Source organism: Mesoplodon mirus, assembly GCF_964341445.2.
Source record: "Mesoplodon mirus genome assembly, chromosome: X".
Lineage (NCBI taxonomy): Eukaryota > Metazoa > Chordata > Mammalia > Artiodactyla > Ziphiidae > Mesoplodon > Mesoplodon mirus.
In genome coordinates, this window is record NC_138981.1 from 49,760,845 (window position 1) to 49,787,595 (window position 26,751).

Consider the following 26,751-nt stretch of genomic DNA (forward strand, 5'->3'; position numbering starts at 1 on the left):
GATCACATCCTTGTTGGTCACTCTTTATGTCTTCATACTACTTCACTGTTATTTATTTGTAGAACTAATTACTACTTTAAATTTCATTATATGTTGGCTTACTTCATTATTTTCTGCTCTCCCTACTTCATTAGTTTCTGCTCTCCCTCTACAATTAAAGCTTCTTGAAAGTGGGAGATGTCTCTCTTTAGTTCAACATTGTATGTCTAGCAATCAGAACTTTACTTAGCACTGTCAGTAGAATGTGCTTCATTCTGAGGTTTAGCTGAAATGAATGAGTGATTGAAAGTCCTCAAACATTAATGGAAGAATTCCTAGGCATTTATGTATCTTAATATGGAATAGATAACTTAAAATTTTTCAATGAATAATATTTCACTAATGTTAATAAGACAAAGGCAGTTTTTTAATATTAAAAAGACAAGTTTCACAGCTAATTATATTTTGAAAAGTTTTTTGAATATAGAATGATTATTTACTTATTATTGGGAATTTTTAGTATCCTAAATAGTAACTCTGAGTTGGAAAATTTCAGAGAGACCCAAGTTGGATTATAGTTCCATCACTTCTCAACTATGGCACTGTGAGCGAAATTAGCCTCAGGTTTTATTGTCTTTCAAGTGGAGATAATATTGGACACATATTTTAATGAGGAATACACGAGGTCCATATACAGTAAATCCTCAATGAATGCTATCTATTCATTTCTTATCAATTGTAATATAGATAGATTTTCACAAAGAAGTTACATATAATCTTATTTAATAATTAGTATTTAGAACAGGCTATAAAATACGGATAACAGCATCCTTTCATTGCATTGAATATTTAATTTTAAATGATATGCCTAATTTTATTTTTTATTAAAACACTTTGCATGGCACAACCATGAGAATGGCTAAATTAAAAGAAATGTCAGATAAAAAATAAGTGTCACTGCCAAATATCAAGAATATGAAGCTAACTAGATATTCACCCAGAGGCCATATGTCCCATCTTGCTGTGATACTCTAGGGTGACACCTGTTGTTATGGTATAAGTAATAGCATCTCCTTTCATTCTCTAAAGTATATTGGTCCGGCTTGTGAAGTTTATTGTTGACTTAATTGAAATAAACAACATGAAGGTTGGGAAGAGAGACCTAACTATAGATATTTCAGAGATTAAAAAAAAGATTAAAAGGATATTATGGACAATTGCATACCTGTGTATTAGAGAACTTAGATGAAATAGATATATTCATTTTAAAGCAATATGTTAAAATTGACAACTATATATATAAAACTTTATAAATGTAAAACCTATAACTATATATATAATGTATATTATATATACACATATGTAATATATATAGTATATATATAAAATTTGAATAGTCTTAAAAATCATTAGAGAAGTTGAATGTGTTAAACATCTTCTGACAAAGAAAATACCTGAAATGGTAATATCCGAGAATAAATAATCCAATTTTAATATAATCCTCACAGAGAGAGAAAAAGAAATAATCTCTCAATCTTCATGAGACAAACATAACTCTAATAATAACATTAGATAAGGATAATCTAAAACAACAAAAAAAGAGAAACTTAAAAAGCACCCTTACTTGAGAACATAGGTACACAGTCCTAAGCAAAATATTGGCAAAGCAAATATAAATATTTTTCTTCATAAAAAATCAAAAGGGGTGATCAAATGGACATATATAACACATAACTCCCCCCAAATAGAAGAATACACATTTTTGTCAATAACAAATTGCTTATCTCCAGTCTGAGTCTTTCCTCTTAGATAAAATCCACAAATTAAACTCTTCATTAGAGTGATCTGATTGGATAAAACTGTAAGCCCATCAAATTCAAAATTTCCATAACTGCATTTATCAGACGATAATTAATAAATCTTTCCCACATCCTCTTTTTTCCTACATCAACCACTTCACCAAGCAAGAACTCTTGAAGTCATCATAAAATACTTGTATCCCTAGGCCAGAGACTTCCAATTGGTTACTGAGTCCTGCCAGTTCTATTGTTGACATGGCTCCATCTGCAGTGGTAATACCTCAATAGGACCCTCGTTATTACCATGTAGACCAGCGTTCCCCAACCTTTTTGGCACTGGGGGTTGGGGACCCCTGATGTAGACCACTGCAGCCACCTTTGATGTCATCATCCTCTTACCCATTTTACCCAGTCTTGAAACTCCTGCAGATTTATCTCTTTAAATTGTGAATCTGATCATTGCTGTCTACTTAAAACCTTTTTGTGTTTTTCTATCCTCTTCAGTATTAAAATCTAATGTCAACAATATTTAGTGGGTTTCTGGCCCCTGACTTCTAGATATGTTACCATATTCCTATACACTATGCTCTACTCATACTAAATTACTTGCAACACATAAAAATAGCATATTAATTTGTTTCTTTGCTTTTGCAAATACTTCTTCTTTTGCTTGTAAAATTCTTTTTTCTTTCTTAAATGGTTGATCCATATTTTCTTCAAAGAAGCCAATCACAGGAATCATCTACTTCGAGATTCTTCCCAACTATTTTTACGTTTCTCTTGAAACCTCCTTTCCCCCTTTTCCATTCGTACTGTACTTAGCACACTATAGTTTAATTTTCTTTTTATTTATTTTTTCCTATCTGGACTGAAAGCTTCTTGAAAGAAGGGATCATGGCTTGATCTCTGTGTTCACAGTGCCTAGCATATGCACTCAATGAAGATTTGTTAAATAAGTGACAAATGAATATAAAGAAGTAGAATATGAAAGCATATGTACTAGTATACATATGTACACTCAAAATTTTGAAAGTGATTCTTTCTGTTTTGACTAAATATGAGATAATTTTTCCTTTTGGTACCCTCCTTAGTTTGTATTTTGAGAAATAATGTGTACATATGCAGTTCTTAAGGTGGAAAAATCATTAATATAAATTCACTGTTGAATGAGTTAAACAAACAAACTCAGCAAAAAAGATCAGATTTGTGGTTACAGAGGCCAGGTGAGGCGGGAAGTGGGGGGAGGAGGAATTGGATGAAGGCTGTCAACACGTACAAACTTCCAGTTATAAGACAAGTAAGTACTAAGGATGTAATGTACAACATGATAAATATAATTAACACTGCTGTCATACTTGAAAGTTGTTAAGAGAGTAAATTTTAAGAGTTCTCATCAAAAGAAAAAAATTTTTTTCTATTTCTTTAATTTGGTATCTATATGAGATGAAGGATGTTCACTAAACTTATTGTGATAATCATTTCATGATGTATGTAAGTCAAATCATTATGCTGTACACCTTAAAGTTATACAGTGCTGTGTGCCAATTACATCTCAATAAAACGGGAAGAAAAAAAATAATAAAATGACTTCCTGGTTTGGGACTCAGGGTCTTTCACCACACAGGGAAAATTAGAACAGGAGCTGGTTTGTGGTCGGGTGGTAGAGAGGAGGAAGAAGATTTAGCAAGTGATAGGGCCAAGGAATCATGGTCAGAATACAATGAATTTTTCTTGAGGCATATCAGTTGTGGTAAGAAAGGATCATATAGGAGGGTAAATGGGGACGTCTGGGGGCAAGACAGCACCCCATTTTTGTCCAGTTTCCCTTTCTTTCTTTCCGTCCTTCCTCCTCTCCCTCCAGTCCTTCTTTCCTTTCTTTTCAAGGAATATGTACATGTGGTTTAAATACATAAATATATAAGTATATATATATCACATATATATGTGGTTTAAATATATATATATATATATATATATATCACAAAAGAGAATAAGATGAAAAGCAACAGTCCCCTCACTTCCTATCTCCTGCCCCTCTCCAGAAGCAACCCCTTTAAACTACTTCAGCCGTTTTATCTTGTAGTCTCTGTATCTAAATACAGTATGTATATGCCTACCAGTAGTCCTTCAATCATCAACTCTAGATTTTGTCTATTGACTTTTACTATGGTGTATGATAATTCATTTCCCTTTCAGTTTTAAAGTGGGGAGATAAGTCCTAAATTTCCTGATGAATACCTGATTCCAGCAATAATTACTTTTATTGAGCACTACGTGAAAGACACAGTTGTAATCACTTTGGATGTATTAACTCATTTAATTACAAGCTCAGTTACAAGGACGGGGCTAATAACAAAAACAGGAAAACAAAGACTTAAAAAACAGGGAGAAAAAAAGACAATGCTAGGCCTTCCCCACTGAAAAACGTTAAGGGTGAATGAAATAGCAGTTAGAAAAAAAAAAAAAAAAAAGGCCAGCTTTGAGGCACTAAAATTGCAACCGGCTCCTTTAATTCCCCGCGGCAGGCGGGGCGTGGCACCAGGTGGCCTACAATGAACGCCCCTTCAAGCTGGCAGCGCCCTACCAAGCCTGTGGCTTTGTAAGAGCCCGGGTCACGTGACGGCGACAGGCGGCGCTCTTTCTCCGCGCAATCTCTATGGTATTCTTCTCAGCCCACCCGCCCCTAGAGAAGCGGCAGTCACGTGACAAGCTCCGGGTTTACGGCAGGTGTCCACGTGATCCTGGCCTGCAGTAGGGTGGCTGCGGTGAGGTACCTGCGCTCCTGAAGGGTGGGCGGTTAGGTCGTAGCCACCGCAACCTCCGGCGGACTCTCCCGAGCGGCCAGGCTCGGGGAAAACGAGCCGACTGAGGCATTCATCGCTTAGTGCCTACGGCACGGGTCTGTTCTTTATGCCACCTCCGCCTTCCTCGTCCCCACCTCTTTGCGGGTGAAGTCCCCTTTGGGTTTCGAGACCTTGGGGCCTGAGGCCCAAACGCGAAACGAACCCCCCCACCCATCCCTCTTTCCTTCTCATCCTCCACCTCTTCCTTTGCATCACCGAATCACTTAGCCGTTGAGCTGGCCAGCTCGGCGGTGCCTTGAGGCCAAGTTCGAGGCGGTAAAGGTAACGGTGGGGAAAGCAGCCCCCCAGTGGACAAAGGTGGAGGCAAGACTAGAGCAGGCCTGAGGGCCGCAGGCAAGGAGAATAGGCGGCTGAGGGGGTGAACAGGAAAAAAAAAAGAGTACTGCGGATTTAGAAGGGACTGGAAAGGACTTGTTGCACGATGGAAGAATCTGACTCTGAGAAAAAGATGGAGAAAGAGAATCTGGGGACGAGAATGGATCCTCCCATAGGGGAACCGGAAGGATCGCTTGGGTGGGTGAAGGGTATTAAGTCAAAGCTGGAAGGGAGGGGGCAGGGGGGACGTTCTAACTGAAGAGAGTATTGTGAATTAGAATACCCCACCTATGATAAATTCTTTCGATTTATCAGTAAGGTTGCTTTTGGTGATTGGATAAACTAGCAAGAGGTCTGGTTGCTAACTGGGGAGAAACAATCCTTAGGACAGGCCTGATATCACTCCGGGGAGGGGGAAGTGTTCTAATTGAGGAGGCAGTTCTGAATTGCTTTGAATTGTCAATAAAGGAGATTTTACGTCATCATGTTGACGATAAGAAGACTAGGAAGAGGGTTGGCTTTTCCTGGGCAGAGATCAGTGGCTCGAGAGTGCTTTCTGTGCCGGTTTATACCTGAATTTGAGAATTTATATACTTTGTGCCTGTGATGAGTGAAATATGACTTGGAAGGACACCTGAAGGACTTAAGATTTTTAGAAATATGCTGACTTTGAAAAACAGGATATTCAAATATGACAATATTGTTTGATTTATTAAAGCATTTGTAAATATTGCTTTGATAAATTTTTTAAGGTGATAAAATATTGCATCTTGAATTTTAATGGCTCATTTATATTCCTAAATAAATCTTCCTAGGAGCTATTTCCTGAGCACATAATTAAGGTAGAGGGAGCATAAACCCAGTTTTATAATTTAGGAAAATGAGGGCCTCTACCTAACTGAGGTCCCCCACACAGCTGTACTCAGCTGTTGTACTAAATGTGCTCTTTTGCACCTCTACATTAATTCCAATTTCTAAGGCAACTGGATCATGGAAACTCTGTCTTTTGGTTTATATCTGCAGGTGGGTGCTACCAAATACAGCCATGAAGAAAAAGGTAAGATGTGTTAGGTACATCAAAAACATGAAGGTAAAGGTAAGAAGTTACTGTTCAGGAAGCATATTTGTGGTCATATCTCTGGTCATCTGTGGTCATATCTGTGGTCATCTTTCCTTGACTGTTGTAGGAACCTTCTACATGCTCTCCCTGACTCTTGTCCCCTTCTTTGCTATCAGATTTAATTTTTCTAATATAGAAATCTAAGTAAGTCATTCACATACTTAAGAACTTTTTGTAACTTCCTGAAGCCCATAGAATACAATCCAAAAGCTTTCATCTCATAGAATGCCCTTTAAAAATCTATTCCTGACTAAACCATCAGCCACACCTTTGCACCCTATCATAGCCACGCAGAATCTGTTTTTCTCCAAGTTTACAAATTAATTTGCATTTTGTGCAAGCCATACACACACACTGCACAGGCCTCTGCCTGCACATTTATGTTGAACCCAACTCAAATGTTATCACTATTAGGTTTCATGTGAGTTCTCCAAATGGAATTGGACACTCCTTCCCTTGTGCTCTTATGGTACTGTGCCTCACCTTTGGGTTTAAGAAGAATCGATAAGGGCACAGTTCTAGAGTAAGTTTCTGAATCTTTTGGGCTTTCAGTTTCTCCATTTATAAAATGGTGATAATAAGGTTACCTGTCTCATAGAATTATTATGAAGTTTTTAAACAAGCAAATGCAGGTAGAGCACTTAGATTAGTACTTAATACAGTTAGCCTTGGTAAGTCTTTCATAAGCTATTAAAGTAAGATTTCTTAAACAACAAAAGCTCATAAAAAATAATGAAATATTGCCATTTGCAGCAATATGGATGGACCTAGAGAATATTATGCTTAGTCAAATAAGTCAGAGAAAGACAAATGCTATATGATATCACTTATATATGGAATCTAAAAAATAATACTAATGAATCTATATACACAATAGAAACAGACCCACAGACATAGAAAACAAACTAGTGGTTACAAAGGGGAGAGAGACAAATTAGAGGTATGAGAGTAACAGGCACAAACTACTATACACAAAATACATAAGCAACAAAGATTTACTGTATAGCACAGGGAATTATACCCAATATCTTGTAATAACCTATAATGGAATATAATCTGCAAAAAAAATGAATCACTGTGCTGTACACCTGAAACTAACACAATATTGTAAATCAACTATACTTCAATTAACAAAAAAAAGAAAGACACTGTATTTAGCCTTAACTTTATCTAATAAGTCAGTTATATAACTTCAGTTTGCTAAGGAAATGTTCTTGATGAGCTGGTCTAAAGTTGCTATCAACAAGGATGCCTAAAAATACCAGAAATTTGTAAATGATAAAGAATAAAAGCAAAACGTTTTTCTAACAACTTTAGACTATCTCCTCAGTAACGTTTCCTTAGTGAGATAAAGTTATATAGCTAAATAGATTAAGCCTGAGTGCAGTACCCTTTTATTAATACTCCCTATATTTGTAATGAGAAATCTTTATAAAATACCTTGGAATTGAAGATAGAACATGTATCCTCTCGTTTGAAAATCAAGGTAATTAGAATTATATTTCATAAATTTTGAGTTAGAAAAGACTCTTAGAAGTTACCTCACCCAATTTCCCCTCTAGTGCAAGAATCTACAGCATCTTTGATAGGTGTTTTTCTGTCTTTATTAAATGCTGTCATTGACAAGGTGTTTACCTTCACCCTTTCCATTGTTAAAAAATTGCTTGTTTTATACCTTTGTTTTGATAGCTTGCTCATTCTTTTGATGAACATATTTTGAGCATCTGTTATATGTTAGGCACTGAAGACTCAAAGGGGATTTTCCCTGCCATTCAGGCGCTCAGAGTCTTGTGAGAGACCCAAAAAAAATGGATAACTGCAATGCATTATGGTTTTAGCAGTGTCATAAGAATGTCATGGGAGGACAGAGATGAAATACATCTAAGCCAGCCTAGGGCATTGGGATCAGAGAAGTTCTTGAGATGATTACTGAACCAAGACTTGAAGGGTAAGTGGAGCTTAGCTGAAGGAAGAAAAGGGAGTGGAAAGTTACTGGTAGAGAGTTCAGCATGAAAAAAAGACCAGGAGCAATCAAAGGGACTAAAAGCAGTTCAGTTCAGTATGGCTGGACTCGACAAGTTCCAGGCTAGGAGCATCAGAAGATGAGGGCAGAGGAGTAGATAAGCCAGATCAAGGAGGGTCTTATATGTAGTTTAAAGACTTGATCCTGTAGGCGATGGGACACTCTTGAAAAGAAAAGAGTAATTAATGGAACAAAATCATGAAGGTAAGTAAAAGGGATGAAATTAAGGGCAGAGGTGGTCAGGTTGATCCTGAGGAGGAGAAAGAACTTTCAGTTATACTGAAATACCCTGCCAGATAGTTCAGTGCATAAAACATTACATTATGAGAGTTCCTCTCAAGTTGATATTTTGCTAACATAGTACTGAATGCATGATAGTATATATTAATAGCATAATGAATTCACTGTGATTCTATCACCAAGAGAATGTGTGACTCCTGACAGGTAAGTGGCTGGCCTCTGGAATTCTCGGTACCTCTGCATTCACCACTGGTCAGAGAACTAGTCAGTTACAAGTATCCACTCTAGGTTATTAGTACTGTCACTTCAGTGAAACGTCAAGTGCAAGAGAGAAATAGATCCCTTTAGACTTGATTTGCTCTTGATTGCTGACTTCTTTCCTTTCTTTTTCCCCATTTTGTCCTTAGGTGCTGTTGATGGGTAAAAGTGGGTCTGGTAAGACCAGCATGAGGTCTATTATCTTTGCAAATTATATTGCAAGAGACACACGTCGCCTTGGTGCAACAAGTAAGATGTTTTATCTTATTGTAAAGTCAGGTGATCTTAATAATTCGCATAACACACTTGGTTGCAGTAACTTGGGGATTGACAGATTTGTTTTTGAGCATGTTTCCTTTTTTTTCATTCCTTCTCAGAAGGATGTGACCTAATTCTGGTTATTACTGCTTGCTCTCTTGGGGAGGTTCTTTCCTTTCTAGGTTGCTTACCAAATAGGATAACCTTGTCCAACTTCGTTTTTATCCTGCTCTTTCTCAACAAGCATAGGGGTCCTTTTGTTTGTTCATTTTTTAGGAGGGGGAGGGTGTTTGTTTTTAACAGTTGTTATATAAACAGAAATTAATTTATAGGCATTAACAAGCATAACATTAAGATTTTATAAAGCAGTAGTCCTAGTCTTCATTAAAAGGTGAATTGTTGGGTTTGGGAGGCTGTCAGAGGGAGGTTACCCAGATCTGTACTCTGCTACTTCTCTTCCTGGATACATATAGATGTTTTCTTTGGAGTTATAGCTTTGACTTGAGAAATGTTTCCTTGCCCTTTATGGTTTGAATGTTAAATCTTGTTTCTTAGTATAGGCTAGCTGGGCTGCCATGGCTGCCAGTTCAGTGGATCTATGCTCCTGGGAGACCCTTTCTGTCTTTAGGCTATAACATCTTTTCATTTTGTAGCACCTAAGGATTTCTGGATTCTTCCTTGGTCCTTGGCCTCTAGGTGACGAAACCATTGCTTTACCTGGCTTTCAAATTTTCCTGATCTGGGTTGCTAGCATCTTGGACACTTTTAGGGACAAGACACCCACTACTTCATAAGGTATCTCTGGTTTCAAGAACAACAAACATTTTTAAAACACCCTATGTTCCAGAACCTAGGATACAAAAGAGAAGGGAACCTCATTTCTGTTCTTAACGTGCTTGGAGTGTAGAATAGACTCTCATAATTAGGGAAGCTTTAATGATTAGAAAGTTATTTCTTAGAGCCCTCAATCTATTTCCATTTATTTCTGTTAGCTGGTACACTTTCTGTTCTCTTGAGCCTCAGTAAATATTTTAGTATGATTAATGTCTCAATCTATCCTAGCCATTCCTTGCCTCCCAAATATTATCTTCCTTAAGTTAAATATCTCCAGTTCCTTCATCTATTCCTCGTTTGACATCATTTTGAAGCATTTTTAAGGACTTGTTAGAATATGTCTATATTTTTTTAGTGATGAGATTTAAATGAAGATGTGGTCTAATCAGAGCAGAGTAGGACTGTTACGTCTCTTGTTCTATAGGCATCACACTACTGTTAGCACAGTCTATCCCCTACTCTCCTGTGGAGCAGCCTTCATCATACTGAGTCATACTAAAAAAAAGAAAATTCCTTTTCACATATATTTTTATTAAAACAACATATCCTCCTTCTGATTCTTGTGAAGTTAATATTTTGAACCTAAGAATAAATGCTTATCTCTATTAAATTATTCAGTTTTGATTGTTTTAGCCCATGAAAGGTTAACTTAAATACAGAACAAGTTACTATCTCACTGGGCCTCAGTTTCCTTATCCATAGAAAAGGGGTTGGATCCTATTTTCATTTTAGCTACTTATTCTCTCATTTGATATGTTAGCTATCCTTCCTAGCTTTGTGCAGTTTGTATACTTGATAAGCATCTCATGTAGTTTTCATCTAAGTCATTTATCAAAAATTTTGGCCAGGACGGGGTCCTATGGCCTGTTGTGCCTCAAGAGACTTCCTTCTAGAAAGTACCTGTCCAAACTTCTCCCTGTTTTGATTTGCTGTATTTTATTTTTTTCTATTTTTCCAAGTTTAATATCTAGACCTAATAATCACATGGTTTCAGTAGATCAGAGGAAGCTAATGTTTATTGTATGGTGTTTTATTTACTTTAGTTCTCATATTAACTTCATTTTAATAGGTGAAGAAAGTATGACTTAGAAGTTAAGGTCACGCAACTCATAAGTGTTAGAGCTAGAATGTCAATCTGTGCTCCTACTGTATTCATTGTTCTACAGCCACAATTCCTGGCAGACTTCTTTCTGTTTATGTTTTAAATTCTGCACATTTCATTGATGTACTTTTTCTCTAGTCCAATTAATATTTTTGTTTTTAGCTAATCAGCAGAGTTGATTTACTACCTAAGTCTGGTGAATAGTCTTAAAACCCAAATTTCAGAGCTAGTCATGCTATTTAACAGTTTTGAAATAATCCAGCAGATTCGTTAAAAAGTTATGAAGAGAATGTTGCAAATTATCTGAACCCTGTACATGAAGCAGGCCATTTATTTTAACAATGTTTTTCTGGAGCTTCCTGTGGATGGGACGGGGCTCTTGACCTTAAGAATATCTCAAGTGGGACCTTTATCAATAATACTTTGTTAGTAAGTGCTGTATTTCTTAAAGGTGATAAGAGTATACTTCAAAATATTATGTTGGCCTGATGCTTTAGTGTATCACTAGCTAGTTTGTCATTGCTGAAGAAAGGTCTTGGTTCTACTTGCTAAACTTATAGACTAATTAAAAATACATATAGTGTGTTGATTCTTACTTACTATTCCTTTTTGTGAAGTTACTGATTTTCTTTAAAAGTAGTGAAAGAGTACTTATTCTAAAATATTATATCACCTTGAATGTTTTAGTGTTTCTTTAGTTTGTCATTGCTGAAAAAAGTCCAGGTTAATTTTGTTAAACTTAGAGTGTACTGTGTTTTGAAATTTGAAGTAAGGATACAAAATGGTGGTATTTATTTATCAGGGGGCTGTTAAAATGTGTTTGTTGGAATAGTAAACTTGTCAATAAAAATGTGATTATGAAGTATTTTAGCCTCAAACACTGTTGACGGCTCCAAGATTTCCTGCCTTCTCAAAATTCTCTGATCCCTTGGCTTTTATTTAATGCTTTATTACCCTAGTTTTATTCCTTTATCTTTAACCATCCCTTCCTTTTAAAAAAATGAGTATTTTCTTCTTTCTGCCCCATAAGTGTATGTGATTTCCCAAAGCTCTGTTCTTGGTTCTTTTCAGTTGCTGTTATGATAGCAGGACAGGAAGATTAGGAGAGCCAGAGGGCCCTATAGGAGACCTGAGACTCAAGAGGGAGGCAGAAATTGGGGGTTAGATCATAAAATGCTCTATAAGCCAAGTCAGGTAGTTTAAACTGAGGGTAGAGGGCAATGCTTAGAGAGTTTCAAACAAAAGTAATATCAGATTTCAATATTTTTAATTTTCAATTTTAATTAGAAAAGTAATACTTGTGAAAGATTCAAACATTGCAGAAGTGTAGAGAGTCTACTCTGTCCCTCATTCTCAGGCCTACTTCCTAGGGACAGCCACCATTAGTAATTTGAGGTTATCCTTTTGGCCTTATGTTTTCTGGGTATATAGAGTCATATATAGACAGAGACATGTTTTTTTTTCTTTTTAAAGAAGAATGAAATAAAATCTGCACTGTGGAGAGATCATTATACCTGTAATATAGAGGATAGATTGGAGGGAGGCAAGGGAAGAAACAGATTGACAGATTAGGGAAATGTTTTTAGTAGACCAGGTAAGAGATGATAGGGTCTTAACTTGGGTTAGGGTGGTAATAGTGGGTATGGTGAGAAGTAAATGGATTTGGGATATTTAAAAGGTAGAGTCAATGTGACTTGCTGGTAGGTTTGGGGGGAATGGTGGGGGAAAGAGTGGACTCAAGGATGAAACTTAGTGTTTGGCTTAGGCATCTGGTTAAATTCACTGAGTTAAGGAGGACTGAAAGAGGATAGATTTTGTGGGAAGAATGGGCAGATGATGAGTTATATTTGGATACATTGAGTTTGGGATACTTGTGGTTTATGCAAGTAAAGATGTCCAGTATATGATTCAGAAAGGGAAGAGAGAAATCTGTATTATAGATACATGTTTATGGATTATCAGTGTCCAAGTGGTAAATAAGATGATATGAATTGATTAGCTTGCCTGGGGGGAAGAATACATAGAGAGAAGAGTAGGTGGCCAAAGATGGAATCCTGAAGAACTCCAGCATTTAAGGGACAGAAAGAAGAATAGGAGCCTGTGAAAGAGGACCTGCCAGAGAGGTTATAGGTGATGCTCTCAGAGGCCAGGAGAAGAGAATTTTTTGAGAAGAGAGTAGTCAACAGTGTCATGCTGCAGAAAGTAAGACAAGGACTAAAAAGTCCATTGGATTTGGTAATGGGGCCATTGGTCACTTGATGAGAACAATTTCTATGATATGGGAGTAGAAACCAGATTTCTATCCCATGTGCTCCATATCTAAACAGTCGCTGAATCCTGTCACTTCTTTTATTATTGTCTTTCCCTTTCTCAGTAGCACTTCTTTCCATTTTTTTTTTTAGTACTAGACCGTTTACATAGTCTTCAAATTAATAGCAGTTTGAGCACCTACTCTCTCGTAGACTCTGTTGGAAATACAAAGACATGTAAGATATGATTCCTTTTCCAAGGAGGGGGAAGTAAAGGGGAGAAGGGAAGTAGTTTGAGCACCTACTACGTGCCAGGCACTTAATGTATGATAACTCCTGTAATCCTCACAGTAATGTGAGGTCAATACTATGCCTCCAACCTTTTTTTTAACAGAAGAGGAAACTAATACTCAGAGGTTAAGTGATTTACCCAAGGTCACACAGAGAGGTAGAGCTGGTATTTGAACTAAGAACTGTTTGACTCCAATGCCCATGTTTTTTTTAAGTAATGCTTTGCTGCTTATGATCTAGGTTATGAGAAGATAAAATTGCACAAAAGCTAGATAGCAGTCAATTTAAGCAACAGCTTCAAGGTAGTCATAGAAGAAACACCACTGTGTGATGTTTAACTGTTACATAAACTGTAAAGATGATAATTGCTAGACTTTGAGAAATTTCCAGGATAAGAATTTTCATTATTGTTCCTTGTGATTTTTAGTGCCTGGCAGAGAGTAGATGCTTAATAAATGTTTAAATGAATTCAGAGGGAGTGATGATGGTAAGTGGGGGTGGCCAGGTAGGGCTTTTAGAGGAGGTGGGATTTAAGCTGGGTTGTAGAAGATGAATCTAACTTTGGAAGAAAGGTGGGGAGGACTTTCTAGGCAGATGGACAGAGTAGGCAAAGTAAAGGGTGGGAAGGGAAGTGTAAGGCAGAGGTCGCAAACAGGCAGCCTGTATGCTGGATAAGGCCTGTAGATGTGTTTTGTTTGGCCTGTGTAATGTTTTAGAAAAATTGGAATTAGTTATCAATATGTAAAAGTTTCCATTAAAAATCTGGATTTCCCACTACTATTGAAAAATTTAAAGATCTGGTAATCCTGAGCCCACGTTCCTGCATGGCAAATGAGCTAGAGCTGTGTAACTGCTACCCACTCCATCGTCCCCTTGGGTGGATATTTACTCTCCATACATGATCAGCTTCACTCTTGTACGTTTACCGGCCTGGCTTCTATTAGCAAGTTTGCGACCCCTGATATAAGGTATGTTGGAGGTTGGGGTGGTAGAGGGGTTTGGGAGGACTATGAATAAACCAAATTGGACTGGAGCAAAAGGCTTCGTTAATGTGAATCATTGGGGAACATAAAGGTAGATTGGAAGCCAAATTCTGAAGGACCTTGAATGCCCCCCGTGTAGGTCTGGAGGAGCCATTGAAAGTTTTTTGAATGGGGAGTGACATGTTCAAAGTAGTGTTAAGAAGATGAATCTGGCAGTAGCCTATAGGATGAAGTAAAGTGAGTAAGGCTTCCTGGTGGGAGGTAATTATGGAGCTACTGTAGTTGTATAGGCTTGAGAAGGTAAGGGCCTTCCTTAATGTTAGTAGCAGGTTGTAAAACAAAGAGTGGAATTGAGAGAGATTACAAAGGAATAACAATTAATTGAATGTGGACAGAGGAGTCAAAAATGACCCCCTCAAAGTGGGAAAATGGTAGGGTCATTAACCAAAATAAGGAAATCAATAGAGGGAGCGAGTTTGGTTATGTTTTATGTTTGTTTTGTATTTGGTTTTTGTTGTCTTTTTTTAATTTTTAAATTTTTAAAATTTTTGTGGAGGTGTTTGTGGGTCAGAAAAGAGCTATTAAATGGTATATGTTTCTGTCTTACATGTTGAAATTTTAACAGTATTATAATTGGAGATTGTTTCTGCTCTAAGCACTAAAACAACTAAAAAGTAAAACGACTTACGTGAGAGCCAGTTCTGTAGCTCAGGGTAGTTTAGGTGCCCACCTTGCCACTAAACCACACTACTAAGCTGAAAATCACCTTCTTGTTGTAGCTTTGAGCATTTCACTCCACTTTGGTCCTTCTAAATTCCATGGGTTAGCACGTTGCTTATTTTGAGTTTCATCTCGCATGCTACAATTACTAGATTTGTCATGTTTATCTTCCAGTTGATGTAGAACATTCTCATGTTCGATTTCTGGGAAACCTGGTATTGAACCTGTGGGACTGTGGTGGGTAAGTACCATCTGCTTAATTCTTCATGAGGCCAATGTCAATAATCATGGTATGTAGTATAATCAGTACAGAGAATACATTAAAATAACTATCATTTGTAATAGCTACATTAGATAGAAATTACTTCAGAATTGGCACTTGATTAAATAAAGATCTCTGACTTTCATGTCATTGTGAAAATGCCCTCTGTATGTGACATGTTTAAGCAGCACTCACACAAGCTGTATCTAGGTATCTGTAGTATGGGATCGAACATTCTTCTCTTTTTCTGGTGAAGAAATTAGGTTTCTATCTCAGGTGGCCTCACACCAGTCCTGAGCTCTTAGCCATCGCTCCATACCGCCTCATTCTTAGTTATTTCAATAATTATCTCCAGGCAGTCCAGGCACTGTTGATTGGACCTCAGTTCTCCAGCTGAGTTTCCCACTGTTGGAGGAATAGGAGACAGTTTTTCCTCTCATGTCCAAGACACTTCCAGAATATCCTATCATAAATACACATTCACTGTGCATATGGTGCTCCCTTGCATCTCTGTACTGAAGCAGCAACATGTAGTGCACAGTGGTTAGGAGCCTAAGCTATGGAGTTAGATTGGGGTTTGTATCTCAGCTCTGTTAGCTGTGTTATCTTGGATAGATCATTTAAACTCTCTGAGCTACAGTTTCTTCATCCGTACAATAGGAATAATGGTAGTACCAACTCGTGTGGTTGTTTTGATGATTAAGATTAAATATATGTATATATATGTGTGTATATATATATTATATATACCATATATATATATATATATATTTCATATATATATATGTATATATTTCAAGAGTACCTACAAAATAAATACATGTTATAATTAGCTCAGTGTCTCCCAGCTCCTAGTATAGAGCCAGCCATGGAATAGGTGCTCAATGAATATTTGTTGAAAGAATAACAAATAAGAAAATGACTTCCTTATTGCTAGCAGATGGATAACACCCTAGTAGCTTTCTCCATGTAAATCCTTCCTCAGTATCATTTCTTCCAATTCTGTAATCTGTGTCAAGAAATTAGTTCAAGTCCTTTGCTTTTAGGCACTAACGTTATTGTCATTTTTACAGATAAGGCACAGCTACTTAATAGCAAAGTGTAGGACTAGAAGCTAAGTTCATGATTTTTTTTAAAGGAACTGCTGTTTATTGAGAGCATGCTATATGCCAGGTTTCATGCTAGATTCTTTCCTGTAGGAAAGAAAATCTATAGATTTTCAGGATAGCCTCCAGAAATGTAGAAAACTAAATTCACGAGAAACCCCCACCCCAGTACACTGATTATTCTGGTTTTCTAGAAATCTATTCAACATTCATTCAGCAAACCTCTGTTGATCACCTACCATGTACCACACAGTGAGCAAAGCATTGAAAGTTACACCATAGTAGATTAACACACACAGTATTTGGTGGCTATGACAAAAACCTTTAAATATAATCTTTTTTCTTTCCTTTATTTATTTAATTGTTTTATTTTTGTCTAGTTTTTAAGATTTAATTTTTGTTGAGGTAACATTGGTTTATAACATAAGTTTCATGTGTACAACATTATATTTCTACTTCTGTATACCCTACAGCATGCTCACAACCAAAAATTTACTTTCTATCCATCCATCAGCATACAGTTGACCACCTTACCCTGTCTGCCCTCCCCACTGCCCCTTTCCCTCTGGTAACCACTACTCTGTTCTCTGTGTCTATGGGTTTGTTTTTGTTTTATTTACTTTATTTTATTTATTGTTTGTTTTTTATATCATGGGTGAGATCATATGGTATTTGTCTTTGTCCATCTGACTTATTTCACTTACCATAATACCCTCAAGATCCATCCAGGTTGTTGCAAATGGCAAGTTTTCATCTTTTTTATGGCTGAGTAATAGTACATTGTATATAGATACCACATCTTTTCTTTTTTTCTTTCCTAGTACTTTACTTCTTTAGAGCAGTTTTGGATTCACAGCAAAATTGAACAAAAAGTATAGACATTTCCCATTACCCCCGGTCTCCACATGTGCATAGCCTCCCCCATTATTAACATTCCCCATCAGAGTGATACATTTGTTACAAGTGATGAACCTACATTGACACAACATTATTACCCAAAGTCTATAGTTTACATTAGGGTTCATTCTTGGTATTGCACTTTCTATGTGTTTGGACAAATATATAATGACATGAATCCACCATCATAGTATCATACACAGTAGTTTCAGTGGCCTAAAAATCATGTGTGCTCTGCCTATGCATCCCTCCATCCACCTTAACTCCTGGCAACCATTAATCTTCTTACAATCTCCACAGTTTTAACTTTTTCAGAATGTCATAAACTTGGAATCACACAGTATGTAGCCTTTTCATATTGGCGTCTTTTTTTTTCCCCTTTTTTTCTTTTTGGCTGCACCACGCAACATGTGGGATCTTAGTTCTCTGACCAGGGATCGAACCCGTGTCCCCTGCATTGGAAGCATGGAGTCTTAACCACTGGACCACCAGGGAAATCCCCATATTGCCTTCTTTCACTTACTAATATACATTTTTAAAATATCTTTATTGGAGTATAATTACTTTACAATGGTGTGTCACTTTCTGATTTATAACACAGTGAATCAGTTATACATATACATATATCCCCATATCTCTTCCCTCTTGCGTCCCTCCCACCCACCCTCCCTATCCCACCCCTCTAGGTGGTCACAAACACTAACCTGATCTCCCTGTGCTATGCGGCTGCTTCCCACGCTATCGGTTTTACATTTGGTAGTGTATATATGGACATGCCACTCTTTCACTTTGTCCCAGCTTACCCCTTCCCCTCCCCATATCCTCAACTCCATTCTCTGGTAGGTCTGCATCTCTATTCCCGTCTTGCCCCTAGGTTCTTCATGACCATTTTTGTTTCCCTTAGATTCCATATATATGTGTTAGCATACAGTATTTGTTTTTCTCTTTCTGACTTACTTCACTCTGTATGACAGATTCTAGGTCCATCCAACTCACTACAAATAACTCAATTTCGTTCCTTTTTATGGCTGAGTAATATTCCATTGTATATATGTGCCACATCTTTATCCATTCATCTGTCGATGGACACTTAGGTGGTTTCCATATCCTGGCTATTGTAAATAGAGCTGCAGTGAACATTTTGGTACATGACTCTTTTGGAATTATGATTTTCTCAGGGTATATGCTCAGTAGTGAGATTGCTGGGTCGTATGGTAGTTCTATTTTTAGTTTTTTAAGTAACATCAATATTGTTCTCCATACTGGCTGTATCAATTTACATTCCCACCAACAGTGCAAGATGGTTCCCTTTTTTCCACACCCTCTCCAGCATTTATTGTTGGTAGATTTTTTGATGATAGCCATTCTGACTGGTGTGAGATGATATCTCATTGTAGCTTTGATTTTCATTTCTCTAATGATTACTGATGTTGAGCATTCTTTCATGTGTTTCTTGGCAATCTGTATATCTTCTTTGGAGAATTGTCTATTTAGGTCTTCTGTCCATTTTTGGATTGGGTTGTTTGATTTTTGATATTGAGGTGTATGAGCTGCTTGCAAATTTTGGAGATTAATCGTTTGTCAGTTGCTTCATTTGGAAAAATTTTCTCTCATTCTGAGGGTTGTCTTTTCGTCTTGTTTATGGTTTCCCTTGCTGTGCAAAAGCTTTTAAGTTTCATTAGGTCCCATTTGTTTATTTTTGTTTTTATTTCCATTTCGCTAGGAGATGGGTCAAAAGCATCTTGATGTGATTTATATCATAGATTGTTCTGCCTATGTTTTCCTCTTAAGAGTTTGATAGTGTCTGGTCTTACATTTAGGTCTTTAATCCATTCTGAGTTTATTTTTGTGTATAGTGTTAGGGAGTGTTCTAATTTCATTCTTTTACATGTAGCTGTCCAGTTTTCCCAGCACCAATTATTGAAGAGACTGTCTTTTCTCCACTGTATATTCTTGCCTCCTTTATCAAAGATAAGGTGACCATATGTGTGTGCATTTATCTCTGGGCTTCCTCTCCTGTTTCATTGATCTATATTTCTGTTTTTGTGCCCAAACCATACTGTTTTGATTACGGTAGCTTTGTAGTATAGTCTGAAGTCCAGGAGCCTGATTCTTCCAGCTCCATTGTTCTTTCCCAAGATTGCTTTGGCTATTCGGGGTCTTTTGTGTTTCCATATAAACTGTGAAATTCTTTGTTGTAGTTCTGTGAAAAATGCCACTAGTAGTTTGATAGGGATTGCATGGAATCTGTAGATTGCTTTGGGTAGTAGAGTCATTTTCACAATGTTGATTCTTCCAATCCAAGAACATGGTATATCTCTCCATCTATGTGTATCATCTTTAATTTCTTTCATCAGTGTCTTATAATTTTCTGCATACAGGTCTTTTGTCTACTTAGGTAAGTTTATTCCTAGATATTTTATTCTTTTCATTGCAGTGGTAAATGGGAGTGTTTTCTTAATTTCATTTTCAGATTTTTCATCATTAGTGTATAGGAATGCAAGAGATTTCTGTGCATTAATTTTGTATCCTGCTACTTTACCAAATTCATTGATTAGCTCCAGTAATTTTCTGGTAGCACCTTTAGGATTTTCTATATATAGTATCATATCATCTGCAAACAGTGACAGTTTTACTTCTTCTTTTCCGATCTGGATTCCTTTTATTTCTTTTTCTCCTCTGATTGCTGTGGCTAAAACTTCCAAAACTAGGTTGAATAAGAGTGGTGAGAGTGGGCAACCTTGTCTTGTTCCTGATCTTAGTGGAAATGGTTTCCGTTTTTCACCATTGAGGACGATGTTGGCTGTGGGTTTGTCATAGATGGCCTTTATTATGTTGAGGAAAGTTCCCTCTATGCCTACTTTTTACAGGGTTTTTATCATAAATGGGTGTTGAATTTTGTCAAAAGCTTTTTCTGCCTCTGTTGGATGATCATATGGTTTTTCTCCTTCAATTTGTTAATATGGTGTATCACGTTTATTGCTTTGCATATATTGAAGGATCCTTGCATTCCTGGGATAAACACCACTTGATCATGGTGTCTGATCCTCTTAATGTGCTGTTGGATTCTATTTGCCAGTATTTTTTGAGGAGTTTTGCATCTATGTTGATCAGTGATATTGACCTGTAGTTTTTCTTTTTTTGTGACATCTTTGGTTTTGGTATCAGGGTGATGGTGGCCTCGTAGAATGAATTTGGGAGTATTCCTCCCTCTGGTGTATTTTGGAAGAGTTTGAGAAGGATAGGTTTTAGCTCTTCTCTAAATGTTTGATAGAATTCGCCTGTGAAGCCATCTGGTCCTGGGCTTTTGTTTGTTGGAAGATTTTTAATTACAGTTTCAATTTCAGTGCTTCTGATTGGTCTGTTCATATTTTCTATTTCTTCTTGGTTCAGTCTCGGAAGGTTGTGCATTTCTAAGAATTTGTCCTTTTCTTCCAGGTAGTCCATTTTTTTGGCATAGAGTTGCTTGCAGTAATGTCTCATGATCCTTTGTATTTCTGCATTGTCAGTTGTTATTTCTCCTTTTTCATTTCTAATTCTATTGATTTGAGTCTTCTCCCATTTTTTCCTTGATAAGTCTGGCTAATGGTTTATCAATTTTGTTTATCTTCTCAAAGAACCAGCTTTTAGTTTTATTGATCTTTGCTATCGTTTCCTTCATTTCTTTTTCATTTGTTTCTGAGCTGATCTTTATGATTTCTTTCCTTCAGCTAAGTTTGGGGTTTTTTGTTCTTCTGTCTCTAATCGCTTTATGTGTAAGGGTAGGTTGTTTATTTGAGATGTTTCTTGTTTCTTAAAGCAGGATTATATTGCTATAAACTTCCCTCTTAGAACTGCTTCTGCTGCATCCCATAGGTTTTGGGTCATCCTGTTTTCATTGTCACTTTTTTCCATGTATTTTTTGACTTCCTCTTTGATTTCTTCAGTGACCTCTTGGTTATTTAATAGTGTACTGTTTTGTCTCCATGTGTTTGTATTTTTTACAGATTTTTTCCTGTAATTGATATGTACTCTCATAGTGTTGCGGTTGGAGAAGATACTTGATACGGTTTCAGTTTTCTTAAATTTACCAAGGCTTGATTTGTGACACAAGATATGATCTATCCTGGGGAATGTTCCATGAGCACTTGAGAACAATGTGAATTCTGTTGTTTTTGGATGGAATGTCCTATAAATATCAATTAAGTTCATCTTGCTTAATGTATCATATAAAGCTTGTGTTTCCTTATGTATTTTCATTTTGGATGATCTGTCCATTGGTGAAAATGGAGTGTTAAAGTCCCCTACTATGATTGTGTTAATGTCGATTTCCCCTTTTATAGCTTTTCATAGTTGCCTTATGTATTGAGGTGCTCCTATGTTGGGTGCATAAATATTTACAATTATTATATCTTCTTGGATTGATCCCTTGATCATTATGTAGTGTCCTTCTTTGTCTCTTGTAATAGTCTTTGTTTTAAAGTCTTTTTTGTCTGATATGGGAATTGCTACTCCAGCTTTCTGTTGATGTCCATTTGCATGGAATATCATTTTCCATCCCCCCACTTTCAGTCTGTATGTGTCCCAACGTCTGACCTGGGTTTTTGTATCCATTCAGCCAGTCTGTATCTTTTGGTTGGATTATTTAATCCATTTACATTTAAGGTAATTATCGATATGTATGTTCCTATTCCCATTTTCTTAATTGTTTTCGGTTTGTTATTGTAGGTCTTTTCCTTCTCTTTTGTTTCCTGCCTAGAGAAGTTGCTTTAGCATTTGTTGTAAAGCTGGTTTGGTGGTGCAGAATTCTCTTAGCTTTTGCTTGTTTGTAAAGATTTTAATTTCTCAGTCAAATTTGAATGAGATTCTTGCTGTGTAGAGTAATCTTGGTTGTAGGTTTTGCTCCTTCATCACTTTAAATTTGTCCTGCCACTCCCTTCTGGCTTGGAGAGTTTCTGCTGAAATATCAGCTGTTAACCTTATGGGGATTCCTTTGTGTGCTACTTATTGTTTTTCCCTTGCTGCTTTTATGGTGTTAGGGTCTAATTTCATTCTTTTACATGTAACTGTCCAGTTTTCCTAGCACCGCTTATTGAAGAGTCTGTCTTTCTCCATTGTGTATCCTTGCCTCCTTTGTCATAGATTAGTTGATCATAGGTGCATGGGTTTATCTATGGGCATTCTATCTTGTTCCATTTATCTATGTTTCTGTTTTTGTGCCAGTATCATATTATCTTGATTACTTTAGGTTTTTAGTATAGTCTGAACTCAGGGACTCTGATTCTTCCAGCTCTGTTTTTTTTTCACGCAATACTGCTTTGGCTATTCGGGGTCTTTTCGGTCTCCATACAAATTTTAAGACTTTTTGTTCTAGTTCCGAGAAAAATGCTGTTGGTAATTTGATAGGGATTGCATTGAGCCTGTAGATTGCTTTGGGTAATATAGTCACTTTCACAGTATTGATTCTTCCAATCCAAGTACATGGTATATCTCTCTATCTGTTTGTTTCATCTTTAATTTTTTTCCTCAGTGTCTTATACTTTTCTGCATACAGGTCTTTTTTCTTCCTAGGTAGGTTTATTCCTAGGTATTGTATTCTTTTTGTTGCAGTGGTAAATGGGAGTATTTTCTTAATTTCACTTTCAGACTTTTCATCATTAGTATATATGAATGCAAGAGATTTCTGTGCATTAATTTTGTATCCTACAACTTTACCAAATTCATTGATTAGCTCTAGTAGTTTTCTGGTGGCATCTTTAGGATTCTCTATGTATAGTATCATGTCATCTGCAAAGAGTGACAGTTTTACTTCTTCTTTTCCAATTTGTATTCCTTTTATTTCTTTTTCTTCTCTAATTGCCGTGTCTAGGACTTCAAAATCTATGTTGAATAATAGTGGTGACAGTGGACATGCTTGTCCTGTTCCTGATCTTAGAGGATATGCTTTCAGTTTTTCTCCATTGAGGACAATGTTGGCTGTGGGTTTGTCGTATATGACCTTTATTATGTTGAGGCAGTTTCCCTCTGTGTCCAGTTTCTGGAGAGTTTTTATCATTAATGGGTGTTGAATTTTGTCAAAAGCTTTTTCTGCATCTATTGAGATGACTATATGGTTTTTCTTCTTCAATTTGTTTAAATGGTGTATCACATTGATTGATTTGCAAATATTGAAGGATCCTTGCTCCCTGGGATAAATCCTGGTTGATCATGGTTTATGATCCTTTTAATTTGTTGTTGGATTCTGTTTGCTAGTATTTTGTTGAGGATTTTTGCATCTATATTCATCAGTGATATTGATCTGTAATTTTCTTTTTTTTAGTATCTTTGTCTGGTTTTGGTATCACGGTGATGGTGGCGTCATAGAATGAGTTTGGGAGTGTTCCTTCTTCCATAATTTTTTGGAAGTGTTTGAGAAGGATGTGTGTTATCTCTTCTCTAAATGTTTGATAGAATTCACCTGTGAAGCCATCTGGTCCTGGAGTTTTGTTTTTTGGAATATTTTTAATCACAGTTTCAATTTCATTACTTGTGTTTGGTCTGTTCATATTTTCTATTTGTTCCTGGTTCAATCTTGGAAGGTTATACCTTTCTAAGAATTTGTCCATTTCTTCCAGGTTGTCCATTTTATTTGCACAGGGTTGCTTTTAGTAGTCTCAGGGTGCTTTATATTTCTGTGGTGTCTGTTGTAACTTGTCCTTTTTCATTTCTAATTTTATTGATTTGTGTCCTCTCCCTCTTTTTCTTGATACGTCTGGCTAATGGTTTATCAATTTTGTTTATCTTCTCAAGGAACCAGCTTTTAGTTTTATTGATTGTTGCTATTGTTTTCTTTGTTTCTATTTCCTTTATTTCTGCTCTGATCTTTATGATTTCTTTCCTTCTGCTAACTTTGGGTTTTGTTTGTTCTTCTTTCTCTAGTTCCTTTAGGTGTAAATTTAGATTGTTTGTTTGAGATTTTTCCTGTTTTTTGAGGTAAGCTTGTATAGATATAAACTTCCCTCTTAGAACTGCTTTTGCTACATCCCATAGGTTTTGGATCGTCGTGTTTTCATTGTCGTATGTCTCTAGGTATTTTTTGTTTGCTCCTTTGATGTCTTTAGTGATCTCTTGGTTATTTAGTAGCGTATTGTTTAGCCTCCATGTGTTTGTGATTTTTACGTTTTTTTACCCTGTAATTCACTTCTAATCTCATAGCATTGTGGTCAGAAAAGATGCTTGCTATGATTTCAGTTTTATTAAATTTACTGTGGCTTGATTTGTAACCCAATTTGTGATCTGTCCTGGAGAATGTTTCGTGTGCACTTGAGAAGAAACTGTAATCTGCTGCTTCTGGATGGAATGTTCTATAAATATCAATTAAATCTGTCTCATCTGTTGTATCATTTAAAGGTTTTGTTTCCTTATTTATTTTCATTTTGGATGATCTCTCCTTTGGTGTAAGTGAGGTGTTAAAGTCCCCCACTATTATTGTGTTACTGTCTATTTCCTCTTTTATTGCTGTTAGCAGTTGCCTTATGTATTTATGTGCTCCTATGTTGGGTGTGTATATATTTATAATTATTATATCTTCTTGTTGGATTGATACCTTGATTATTATGTAGTGTCCTTCCTTGTCTGTTGTAACATCCTTTATTTTAAAGTCTATTTTATCTGATATGAGTATTGCTACTCCAGCTTTCTTTTGATTTCCATTTCCATGGAATATCTATTTCCATCCCCTCACTTTCAGTCTGTATGTGTCTCTAGGTCTAAAGTGGGTCTCTTGTAGACAGCATATATATGGGTCTTGTTTTTGTATCCATTCAGCCAGTCTTTGTCTTTTGGTTGTAGCATTTAATCCATTTACATTTAAGGTACTTATCGATATGTATGTTCCTATTACCATTTTCTTAATTGTTTTGGGTTTGTTATTGTAGGTCTTTTCCTTCTCTTGTATTTCCTGCCTAGAGAAGTTGTTTTAGCATTTGTTGTAAAGCTGGTTTGATGGTGCCAAATTCTCTTAACTTTTGCTTGTCTGTAAAGGTTTTAATTTTTCCATCAAATCTGAATGAGATCCTTGCTGGGTAGAGTAATCTTGGTTGTAGGATTTTCCCCTTCATCACTTTAAATATGTCCTGCCCCTCCCTTCCAGCTTGCAGAGTTTCTGCTGAAAGATCAGCTGTTAACCTTTAGGGGATTCCATTGTATGTTATTTGTTGTTTTTCCCTTGCTGCTTTTACAATGTTTTCTTTGGATTTAATTTTTGATAGTTTGATTAATATGTGTCTTGGCATGTTTCTCCTTCGATTTATCCTGTATGGGACTCTCTGTACTTCCTGGACTTGATTAACTCTTTCCTTTCCCATATTAGGGAAGTTTTCAACTATAATCTCTTCAAATGTTTCCTCAGTCCCTTTCTTGTTCTCTTCTTCTTCTGGGACCCCTATAATTCGAATGTTGGTACATTTAGTGGTGTTCCAGAGGTCTCTGAGGTTGTCCTCAATTCTTTTCATTGTTTATTCTGCTCTGCCATAGTTATTTCCACTATTTTATCTTCCAGGTCACTTATCCGTTATTCTGCCTCAGTTATTCTGCTATTGATTCTTTCTAGAAAATTTTTAATTTCATTTATTGTGTTGTTCATCACTGTTTGTTTGCTCTTTAGTTCTCCTGGGCCCTTGTTCCACGTTTCTTTTATTTTCTTCTTTCTATTTCCAAGATTTTGGATCGTCTTTACTATCATTAGTCTGAATTCCTTTTTAGATAGACTGTCTATTTCCTTTTCATTTGTTAGGTCTGGTGGGTTTTTGCCTTGCTCTTTCATCTGCTATGTGTTTCTCTGTCTTCTCATTTTGCTTAACTTACTTTGTTTGGGGTCTCCTTTTCACAGGCTGCAGGTTTGTATTTCTCGTTGTTTTTGGTGTCTGTCCCCAGTGACTGAGGTTGGTTCAGTGGGTTGTGTAGGCTTCCTGGTGGAGAGGACTAGAGCCTGTGTTCTGGTGGATGAAGCTGGATCTTGTCTTTCTGGTGGACAGGTCTACGTCTGGTGCTGTGTTTTGTGGTGTCTGTGTCATTATTATGATTTTAGGCAGCCTCTGTGCTAATGGATGGGGTTGTGTTCCTGTCTTCCTAGTTTTTTGGCATAGGGTGTCCAGCACTGTAGCTTGCTAGTCGTTGAGTGGAGCTGGATCTTGGTGTTGAGATGGAGATCTCTGGAGGTTTTCGCCGTTTGATATTACGTGGAGCTGGGAGGTCTCTTGTGTACCACTGTCCTGAACTTGGCTCTCCCACCTCAGAGGCACAGTACTGACTCCTAGCTGGAGCACTAAGATCCTTTCATCCACACAGCTCAGAAGAAAAGGGAGAAAAAATGGAAAGAAAGAAAGAGGATAAAATAAAATAAAGTAAAATAAAATAAAGTTATTAACATAAAAAATAAGTATTAAGAAAAAAACCTTTTAAATTAAAAAAAAATTGATGGACAGACCCCTAG

At 36.6% G+C, this 26,751-nt stretch overlaps 1 protein-coding gene across 7 annotated transcripts in view; it reads left to right on the top strand.

Moving 5' to 3' along the window:
* Positions 1–4,353: 4,353 nt before the first annotated feature.
* Positions 4,354–26,751, top strand: part of RRAGB (Ras related GTP binding B) — a 51,320-nt gene continuing 28,922 nt past the window's right edge. Inside the window, exons 1-5 of one of the 7 annotated variants that reach the window (XM_082609553.1) lie at positions 4,354–4,437; positions 5,981–6,014; positions 8,748–8,847; positions 13,195–13,278; positions 15,210–15,276. In XM_082609553.1, coding sequence (XP_082465679.1) covers positions 6,003–6,014; positions 8,748–8,847; positions 13,195–13,278; positions 15,210–15,276 — 263 coding nt within the window. In that variant the 5' untranslated portion in view covers positions 4,354–4,437; positions 5,981–6,002. Of the gene's footprint in view, positions 4,438–4,492; positions 5,156–5,980; positions 6,015–8,747; positions 8,848–13,194; positions 13,279–15,209; positions 15,277–26,751 lie in introns of those variants that run through there. The other 6 variants (XM_082609552.1, XM_082609554.1, XM_082609548.1 and 3 more) reach the window with 6 other exon arrangements.